This window comes from Amblyomma americanum, chromosome 1 (genome assembly GCF_052857255.1).
Source record: "Amblyomma americanum isolate KBUSLIRL-KWMA chromosome 1, ASM5285725v1, whole genome shotgun sequence".
Classification (NCBI taxonomy): Eukaryota; Metazoa; Arthropoda; class Arachnida; order Ixodida; family Ixodidae; genus Amblyomma; species Amblyomma americanum.
The window spans coordinates 291,032,667-291,043,609 of record NC_135497.1 but is presented as its reverse complement, the minus strand read 5'-3'; the positions used below and the strand labels follow the sequence as shown (position 1 = coordinate 291,043,609).

Below are 10,943 nucleotides of genomic sequence, written 5' to 3'. Positions count from 1 at the left end.
AACGAAATGGCTCGCACCGGCTATCCCGAGAGTGACGTCACCAACCTCGCGTTAGGGTGGCTAAAATGAGAAGGCGTGAATATCGCGGCGCTTTCCCTCGGCCGCGCCTGTCCTCTCTTCGCACCGATGCCGCCAGGGGGAATGCGGCGCAACAGCTAGCGGCGCGGTAAGCTCAGCCGCGTCGGCCTTGCACACGCCGTTGCAGTTTTAGTCAGTTCAGTTCGTTTCGTCGCCTGTATTGGAGTGTCTATAGCAGCGTTTTTTTATCCGAGGGCGAGATGTCTTTAACAGCAAAAGTGGCTGCGGAAAAAGTGGACGTGGCTGTAGGCCATCTCAGCTAAGCTGAGCGACACAGCGATGCGCGGCTGATATATTACATTGCAGGCTATGTGGCTAAGGGTGTTTGACAACTCATTGTGAAGCCTGCAGAAGCTCCAGGGACTCCGGAACAGGGGAGGGGGGGGGGGGTGCTAGGGGGCAGCGCTCCCCCCCCCCCCCTTTAAGTCTCCAACTTCTTGCACTCAGATCAGATTTCTGACAAACACTTCAATTTCGGGACATTATAAATATAAAGCATAGTGAGGCTGAGGTCGTTCGCTTCATGCCCAGCCTTAAAACGTTTAATTTCAGTAACCTAAACCAATCATGTCCCAGCAGAAATTGTTAACTGACTGAGCTCTGTTCATGAGCATGATTACTAGGATTGAAAAAATATGAACAAACTTTTTAATGCAGTCGATCACTCCTTATCTGTACATATTTATATATATGTGAAGTTGCCCATTTTAATTCAGGTTTTATATGCATTGCAAATACACTTTTGAACAACGAAATATAAAAATATTAACAAAAAGCAAATAGAATTAATTAAACATTTAAATTTTCGCCTCAGTGGTAAAAATTTAGCCAATGCCTCTTGAAGAACATGCCTGAAGCGTCAGGGGTTTTTCTGCCCGCCGTAGAGCGCGCGTCCGCCGTATGGCGGCGCTGTCAGATGACCCTCTGCAGACGACACGCAGGCAGCACAAAATTTTCTTGTGACTGCGGTTGCAGCAAAAAGTATGCAAAAAGATGTACAAGAAATCTATTTCCCGAAGATTCTTAAAACTGCAGTAAGAAACGATTTCCGTCGCCTTCATCGCACCGACGCATGCCATTTTTCCATTGTAAGTGCGAACGTGTCTGTGCCTTCAAGTGCAGTTTTTTTTTTAATATTCACAAGTCGCTCGCCATGTCTGATACTCCCCTTGTTCCAGTTATTTCATGAACGCACGTGCTTGTCATTTGGAAAAATCCGGTCAGTCAGGCCTGCTGTGTTACTCCCAACGTCACTGTGCGCGTGTGCATCACAGAGGAATCTAGTGAGCTGTGTTTCTTGCGGAAAGAATAGAGAAGGGGGCATGAATTTATTTGAAATTTGTCAACGTTATTCAAGGAGGTACCGTTCAGCGAAAGCTCGTCGAAAAAAACGACCAGAAACAGCTCAGGCTGGTCCACCCAAGATCTGCTTCACCCGATCGAAACATCTCTCACAATGCTCCGCAGCAAGATTGTAACAGACGCACGCTTCGCAAAGTTATAAGAACATTAGATAAGGGGGACGTGCCCCCTGCGGGCCAACGACTCCCCAGGCAGGTCACCGCGACGTCTCCGGCTTCCATCCATTCAGCGCCATGCAGTCCTCCTTGCCCACGGGCACGGAGCAAGTCTACACAGGAGGTGAAACTCCCGTCTGCGCGAGCGAGCGCAGGCGACCAGATGAAGTCACCGTTGTATGCGCCGACGGGGCGCATGCAGTGGCGGCACCTTGCGGCGCCTCGTAGAAGCAGCAGGGAAAAAAAAATTTAAAAATGGCCTGGCTTAGCTTATGGTTAAGCCTAGGATGCGAAGCATACGTCGCTTGGCAAGCCGTACTTCTCGTTCTCCTCCCGTTTCCGTGGCTCTTTGTAACTTGCGCTTTGCGGTCTGGCGAGCCGCCCTCTCCCTGGCCGACATCTCGCTGCTCAACTGACTCAACGAGTGCGTCGCCTTTTATACAATTGCGTGACGTCAGTATCTCCTAGCGGTAGGAGCGGGAGTTAGGCCGCCGGCGGAGGCTGCGCGTCCGCAAGCGAGCGCACGGGTTGAGCCAGAGGGTGTTGGTTGAGCCCCAGCTTTCACAGCTGTTATGACGTCATATCACGTGGTGCGCCGATGTAGGTCAAGTGGTAGCTACGCGGCCGCGCGCGGTGCAGCAAGGAAGAGCTCGGTTGTGCGGCTAGTATGCTTCGCATAAAAATGCAGCGCCCGGGCAGGCGCTCCGGCGGCGCGCGCCGAGACGGGTGTTTGCTTCAGCGGGCACGCCGTGACGTTGTATTTCAGTAGTTTCTTTCCAGGTCGCCAGGCGCCGCCAGCAGGATAGTGGCGCCGCAGGCTTGTGACCTTTCTGGTCGCCGCATACGGCGGAGTTTCCACTCGTTATAGTCTTCCTCCGTGCCCACGGGTCACCTGGCTACAGTTGGGAGCTCAGGTAATTCCGGACTTCCTCCTGTCCTGATTCTATCTCATGGATTATTTTCCCTTTTTGCTTGTCCGAATGTAGTTGATTTCTTGCCATGGGCAACAGTACAATATACAACCATGTATCATGCAGTGTAAATACTTATTTTGCGGCATTTCTAGCCACTTCAAGCACTTGCTGCAATATGGATGTTTCGAACATGGTCATTTTGTTGTGAACCGTCCAAAAGTTACTGGTTATGCAGCAGCCAAAAGGTCCTCACGGCATGATAGAACGGGGTGCACAGCACGCTTTTAGATTTCGAAATCGAAACTGATGATTCTCTTTCAGTAATATGTGGAAGTCAGCTTAGACTTTTTAAGCATTTAGTGCACTATGAGACATCCAAAAATATGTTTTTTTTTGTCGTTAACGAACTAAAAGTTGTTGCTCAAAGCCCGAAAAAGGATGAAACAGAATGATCGGGCGCCGCGCATCACAGTCTCCCAGCCATTGAAACCGAAATTGAGGGTAATCTTTCATCGCCTCCTAGCGGTCAATGTGCGCAATGTTGAGGCGATCTTGGGGCCTATTGAAATCGAGGAGACGCTACAGGCATGTTCTTCAGGAGGCATTGAGCGTCCACTTTGAAACGGGGCAGTGGTTGTTGCCACTGTGCTCAGTTTTTTTCCTTACCGCGTCTCTGCCGTCAGCGCCGCCACACGGCATCGGAGCGCTGCGGGGCCATGCTTCTGCGGCCGGTTTTCACACTTGCCCACTCTACTCCCGTAGTCAGCACTAGTCACGTGCTACATTCCATTCTTGCGAACGCGAAGGTAGGTGCCGGACGTTTGGTGTACGTCTTCCAGAAAATGTGCCGTTTTTCTCCTTTGGCTCTGAAGTAGTGTCCTTGACTGGTAAATTCGCTTTTTCTTATGATCCCGTGTCTGCTTTGTTTTTCAGGGTGATGCGCCTTTTCCTGAAAGACTGAGGACTTCGGGAAGTGACCCAGCAAGAGCTTGCGGAATTTCTACGAAAAGAAAAAAATATTGTTCCTTTGAACGACTTGGATACCCGGGCTCTTCTGAACTAAACACGGTCTTATCCTGTTCGCGGGTTCTATAAAGGCAACGCCAGCATTAAACAGATCGCGTGTTCATAAATATACCATAAATATAAAAGGTACGCATCGTTTTATTTCCTTTATGTTCCGTAGGAAGAAAAAAAAGTTCGGCAACTGTCAATAGTTGATTTATTGTGTCTAACTGGAATTTACGCGTGGAAACTGCATGCTATACGTAAAACGCGCGTGGTGTAGAAGCGGCGGTGAAGAAAGCCCGCACTGCTAGAATACGTAATCGAAACCGCCAGGTCAGGGCGCACTACGTAATTATGCGCAGTGAAAGTGCTGCAGACATTTCGGTTGCATGTTTTATTGCAGCTTTTAAAAAGGCTATTTCGTGCGGCTTCGGAAACGCCAAAGATGGCTGACGTTGAGATGTCTCCCTCCCATGCCTAAGGCTTAAGATGGCGCGATTGCGGCGCGCGACAACATGGCCGTCTAATAGCGGCCGCAACGTTTTCGTAACGCTGCCGTTATGAGTACGCAAGCTGGCGCGCTTCAACAGACGCTGTGAAAGTTGAAAATACGTTAATGTTGCGCTGCAGAGTGCATGTTAACTTTTCGCTTCCGGCTGTTTCTTCCAGTATGCGGACTATGTTGCAGAACACCAGGTGATAGACGGGTATTCGCGTTTCCCGAGCCAAATCTGCGATGGTGAGTGATTCACTACGCTTCTGTTCTTGCCGCGGAATCTGGCCGAACGCAGGTTCCTGCCACTCTTTTATACAACCTTAGCGCCCCTTTTTGTGGCCAATAGTCGTAGGTGTCGGAGTTATCTCCCGCATAATCTCTCAAAGCTGGGAACATGTTCCTTAATAATGCCTCAGTTTTTGGCTCATGCAGCCGAAAGCTTGGTTCAGGCGGCTTCGTTAATCAGACAAAGTGTGGCGAGGCTTAGTGCTGGATTCATGACCCACCAGCAGTAGTGTGCGTGCTGTGGACGGAGAAATCTGGGTGTCGGATGGCTTGCTTTCGTGCTGTCTTGCCACATTATTACATTGTTTGCTGTCGATCATTGTGGGCATTTGTTATGACTGCTCGAGAAAATCTTCAATTTGTGCAACACATTCGAAAACAAGAATGTGCAACACATTCCAAAACAAGCATGCTTCCTTTATTCAAAGCGATATGCTGCCCAGGGGCTGCTTCATGTGACTTTGAGCATGAAGTATGCCCATGGTCATAGTTAATTGGTGTGACTGTACATAGGTTGCACCATTTACTGGCTTTCCTCGTGAGACTATTAATCATTGTTATGCCTTCCATTTTTGCCCGTCTCTTTCATAGTAGAATTGTACTAACCACCTTTTAAAGGTTTTGTACAAAGGCTACTGTATGTATAACCACTCGCTGTGGTCTTAGTTACGACGTTTGGTTTCTGAGCCCAAGGTCTCGGAATCGAATTCCAGCTGCGGCAACCACATTCTGTGCTGTGCGATGTCAGTGATTGTTTTAAGAACTCCAGGTGGTTTAAACCCCTCCACTGCAGCTTTGGAACATTAAATCTCTCATGCTATAAATAAAATCTAGGTGCCTTTGTATATTTGGGGCAGTGGTTGACTTTTGAAACTTTCTTTTACACTTACCAAGGGTTTTATGTCCTATAAATGGTAATTTGGTATGTGTTCTTGCCTAGCTTACACACTCGGATGTGTTGAGCTGAAGCAAACTTCTTGGTTGGACAGAGTTTCACAAACTGGTTATTGCAAAGCTGTAAGCTTGTGTGAGGTTCAATATTTCAGCCCTTCTTTTGATCTTGCATGGCATGTCACAAGGGATGTTGTGAGGCAGCATATAGCATTGAACATGATCCTGGTGAATGTGCACTCTTGGACGGAAACTTGTAAAGGGACAGACAGCTGACTAAAACTTGTCATGACACAGTGGTGGAAATAAAAAGCAGTTGCATTATATTGTAAGCATTACAGCGTCGAAGAAACGGGGATTTATTATTTCAATTTGGTGTTGAAAAATGACAAAACAAACTGAAGCACCACCTTGCAACGAAACCGTGCTATTATTGCTATCCCCCACCATGTGACCACGTTTCGGTAAAATATTATCGATTTGTTCTAGGGCCATAGTTTTTTTTTTTTCAGTAGTGTTCATCACATTTTATTATAGGTTACATTCTCTCCAGTGAGCCTTCGGATGAAGAAAATGCTCTCTTTGCATCACCGATGAAGTGCTTTCAGGTTTTGTCTAGATGGTGGCGCTGTGTTTTGCATTTCTTGGTTGAAGCCAGGAAGTGACAACTGCGATCCAATAAAAATAACTTCAGTCGACAAGGTGTATGTCGCTGTGCCATAACAGCTTTGAATTGTGAGAACTCAAATGGATGAAATTCTATACTAAACCTGTCTGTAATGTCTGGCGGCTGGGACAGTATTACTTTTTAATCTCTTTTGCCGGCATGTAGTGTACAGTTGCAGTCACGCTTATCATAGTTTCCAGCATTGGAATGTATAAAAAATTAGGGGAACACTTAAGCTCCGTCTTTAAGGGTATGTAGCAATAGTGTTAATGGCTCCCTTCAGCAGTTTTTCTTCACACATAGTCACTGTTTTTTTTTTTTTCACATTCACACATTTGTCAACAGTTTCCACAGTATTGTTTTTGAACTCTTCCACACTGCAGTCTATACTCATAATGTTGCTTCTGTATACATACACAATCACATGGCCACAAAGGAGCGTTCCACCCAGACAAAGATTTTGCACTGAGAAAACTTTATACTACTGATGCCATCTGTTGGGTCAGCGGCATACATCAGATGCTGGGGTTTCAGGTGCGCACCGCAAGCTGGCGCCACTATGGTTTGGTTATTGAGGAAAGGAAATGACGCAGTAACTCTCACATATCTCGATGGACGCCAAAACCTCTAAAGAAGGGATAAAAGAGGGAGTGAAAGGAAGAAAGAGGTGGCCTCCAGAAAGAAGAGGCCTCCAGAATAATTTCGACCACCTAGGGTTCTTTAATGTGCACTGGCTTCACAAAGCACACTGGCGCCTTTTGCATTATACCCCTGTCACACGGGTACCACAGAGGCGCTTGAGAATCAGGTCCTTGTATCCAAAGGCATAAGGAGTGCAGCTACAGGGCACAAATGTTGCGCCTTTGCTGCTAAGGACCTTGGAGGCGAAGGTGCTTGTCAGTGACCTTTGGAGCCCAAAGGCGCGACTTTCGACGATTGCAATGCCATCCGATGTCAAAAAGTAAAAGCAATAAAAAAAATAGATGTAACCAACAAGGTTTGAAAACATTTTTGAAAATACGAAAGGTGTGTCTGGCTTTTTTTTTTTTTTTACGGATGTTTATGCCCAGATTTCAAGACAGTGAAAGTGTTGCAGTAACACCGAGTGCCCCTGGTGGCCAAGACAATACACAAAACCTGCTGCTGCTGATGAGAGTAGCTGTTTCAGTTCTTTTAAGGAAGCAGTTAGAATGAAAAAATTGTCTGAGGTAAACAAATCAACAGAATTTCCCATTTTAATTTTAAAACGCTCACTTCAGCCGCCTCGAGCACAGCAGCGGGTGCTAAGCTTCAACGACTGTTTCACATTTGGGCTGCACCGTGTTGCTGCGTCCCTGCTCCTTTAAGCTTTCGCTCCTTTGGTGAAAAAAGGTGCCTTTACTGGAAAGGCCTTCGAGGAATGCAGTGTGACAGGGGTATTACATTTCACCTCCATCGAAACGCGGCCGCCAGGTTGGATTTGAGCCTGGGTACTCCAGCTCGGTAAACGAGCGCCTTAACCACTCAGCCACCGTGGCGCCACTATGCCACTTCAAGCAAATAGGCTATGAAATGTCAACAGGCAGTTTTGTAGTTGCTTAATTACTGTTTTTGTAATTAGAGATTCTTTAATTGTACACGCTCTTGTTAGCATACACTCGTAAGATACCACTTTCCTTGAAAGGCCACACCGCATACATTTAAAACCCCCACTTGTGCCTAAGCAGCACAAGCATGGCTGCATGGCCTAATCGGTAGTGTGCCTTCGTGGTGGTGCTAGAGTCGTGCTTTCAAATCCCAGCTAAAATTAAGAAATTTTTGTTTACATAAAACCAATTGTGTAAAGTAATTTGAGACATGCGCCTATCTCTAATTCACGTCACAAGACCTCTTATCAGTTATTTTCAGTGGATGTGTGACATGGGTTTCTTAACACAATGCATATGCCTCCTTTTCTGCTAAACGAGAGCTTTAAAGATAGTACTTTAAAAAAAATTGAAGGTACAGCAGTGTGATAGCATAGTGCCTCCATGTGACTTACTGTACTGCCAATGTATCACAATACATAATGGCAATGTACACGTATAGGCGCTCTCTTTGCTTGCGGGGATTTTCCACAGCGCAATGGCCCTGCTTCTGGCTATACATACTAAGAGAACTTGGTACGCCCGCACATGGCCAAGTGCAGCTTCTGACTGCCACCTCGCTTGGCGCAAGCCTATGCTGATCACGTGGTGTGCGACGTCACGCCCCTCTAAACCAATATGAATGAATTGATGGAAAACTGTCACCTTTTTTTTTTGCAGAAGAGGCCTATTGCAATGAAACAGATCATCCACTGATTAGAAAATTCATGGCCAAAATTTTATGCAGTGTTTCGATAAAAAACGTGGAATTGAGCACCTTAGCAAGTTTTCTGTGGCACAGATAAAAATTGAGTGCTTAATATAGAGTTGTCGGCCCCTTTCAGCTTGAAATACTGGCATCATTTCTTACTTCTGTTGCTTTATCTGAGGTTTCGGCACCTGCCATGTTGCACAGTCGTGTGTAACATGGGCGGGAGCAAACTTTTTGTACAAAAAACCGTGAATTTTCTGGTTTCTTCACTGAATTTATGAAGGACTTGGATGTTATGCGCCAACAGGAAAATTGGTGAAAAAAACTGTGCTTGTCTCACATGATTTTGGAAGAAGGAACAAGTGAATGCTCAAACTTTGCTCCCTCTCGTATTGCTTATGACTGCAGGCCCCACTGGCAAAGAGCGGCACTTTTCTGAATCTGGTTGACCAGTTGTGGATGAGATGTGTAATGGTTGAGAGAGCCATTAGCAGAACATATTTGAGGGTGGATAGTGAGCTGTATGGCACAAAAATTGAGGCTGGTTCGAAAAAGTTCTCACACTTGCTATTGCTTGAACTGCAGGGTACCGCCACGCAACTTTAGAGACACATTGCATGCCATGGGCCATTATGCTAATGGAAACAAAATGTCCATGCAGTAACCATCAGATTGTGTGAATGTGCTTTTCTTTACTGAGAACAGAACTGAGTTTAAAGCTATTTTTTAATAATGTTCAGCTGCAAATTGGAAACAAGACTAGAACAGTAAAAAAAAAGTTAAAGAAAAATACTACCTGTAGCAGTTCACAATATGGCTGTACTGTAAATTGTTGCTTACAGCATAGCCATTTGCTCATGGAAGTGTTCCAGTTTCTTGTGTAAAGTATGGGATGCCATGAATGACATACTAAAGATATTTCGTAGATGTGTTGATTGTGATTTATAAACCTTCATTTGGCAAAAGTGCTTTGTCCTGGTAAAAGGAGACAATATAAAATGTTTAAACATGTAATGATATGAGCAGCCTAAATGTATGAAACATAGCTTCCAGATGGGCATCTGAGGTTGTCAGAATTGTAGCATCTTAACTTGCTTATCTGGTTCTAATCGGTGGAAAAGTGAACTCCTAGTTATTTGTCTCACACTAGACAAAAATGTGTTGGTTTGACAGCTGTTTAAAGGCAAACTGAAATAAAATCTACTTTGGCTAGAATAGCTCATATTGTGCTTCACAGTGGCAAAGTTCCATGCTCTTTATAAAACTGGTATTGTAGTTATAAGTTCTTAAATGTTAGCCCGTTAGCAGATAATGCATGTAAATGACGGCATGTCATGCAGTTGGGCATATAATTAGATGTGACTATTTTAGGAGGACCGGAGAGTCATGTTTCTGGGTCATGGACGGCGTAATGTGTAGGCTAAAGTATTGCTTGACAGTCCCTAGTTGGGTAATGTGGCATAGTTTTACAGACTTTCACCTGAGGGCAACATTAATCGGGTCCTTGTTCTGTTCAATCAGAAAAAATTAGAAGTTTGCATCATCTACGACTATTGTAGATCAGAAACAGTCATTACAACTAAATTAGCAATGCAGTCTCGTCAACGACAAAGACAAAGGCAGGGGACATGAAATGAAAAGTCCCTATTCTCAAACGGTACTCTGAATTCATGTGATTGGAATTCAAGGTGCTCATAGGGAACTTCATGTTTGGGTTTTATTTTTTCCACAATTCGGGGGGGGGGGGGGGGGGGTAAAAATTGGACAATATTTTTCAAGCTCAAATACGGATGTAAATCGGGTTATTCAGAAAAAATTTTCGAAGTTCTGGTTTTTTGGGGGGGGGGGGGGGGGGGGGGGGGGGGTAATTTTTGTAGCGTAAGATAGTTTACTTTAACATTGTTTTTCTGCTAGACATAAAATGCCCTTTTGTTTACTCAATATTTCATGAACAACATGGAAATTGCGCATTCCGCTGAAAAGTTGTTTACCAGTTCAGATTTTTTTTCTAATCAATAGAAATATTTCGTCGCATACGTTGCCAATCTCCTACAGGGCACTCCAGCGTCTGAGCAAGATTGGCCCGCCTGTATTTGTACGGTTGAAAAGACATTTAACATCAGAGACTGTTTTAAACACTCAGGGTTCTTTGATCATGGTGTCATTAGCATGCGTAGCGTTTCATACAATGACTCCATGTTTTGACCTCTAGCTTCTAAATTGCCCTTTTCGAGCTTATCCTCACTTTCATGTGCCTTTAGAAAACGAGTGTTATGTAGTTTAAGATCCCTCGTTGACCGGGGACATCCCTCTGGAATATGTGCTAGATATCCATATATTTCCTTTACGGTGTCTTCAGCTTTGTGAACTGGAAAATGATGTCGCGAAGGCCCATCCTATGGGGAGAAATGGGTTTTACCTGATTTTTAAGAAATATGTTCGGGTGGAAGAATCAAGTAAGATTGGGTTTTTACGCAAAAACGAAGGGCCCTACTCATATGCTATATGCTTGAAACGTGTGTCCACTTGCTACATTTGCTACGAGCAGCAGCAAGCCATTGATCTGCCACAGCTACAGTGCAAAGTGGTTGCAGTGCTCTCTGTATGCTACTCCTGTTGTGTAGCAATATTAGGGTGCCCTCTGTCAGGTTTGTCTGAAAATTGATTTTTGTAACAGATTCCTGGCGCACTGACTCCCATTACAAATGCCATCTCAAATGCCATGGGGTGAAAAATAGTTTCAGTTAACATTTCCTGCAGCACTTCATGAA

The 10,943-nt window shown here is 45.1% G+C and overlaps 1 protein-coding gene across 1 annotated transcript in view; it reads left to right on the top strand.

The window, feature by feature from the left end:
* The first annotated feature begins 3,182 nt into the window (after positions 1 to 3,182).
* Positions 3,183 to 10,943, top strand: part of LOC144115244 (serine/threonine-protein phosphatase 1 regulatory subunit 10-like) — a 62,997-nt gene continuing 55,236 nt past the window's right edge. Inside the window, exons 1-3 of the mRNA XM_077649537.1 lie at positions 3,183 to 3,315; positions 3,443 to 3,661; positions 4,187 to 4,256. Of these exons, the coding sequence (XP_077505663.1) occupies positions 4,254 to 4,256 (3 nt within the window). The 5' untranslated portion in view covers positions 3,183 to 3,315; positions 3,443 to 3,661; positions 4,187 to 4,253. The remainder of the gene's footprint in view (positions 3,316 to 3,442; positions 3,662 to 4,186; positions 4,257 to 10,943) is intronic.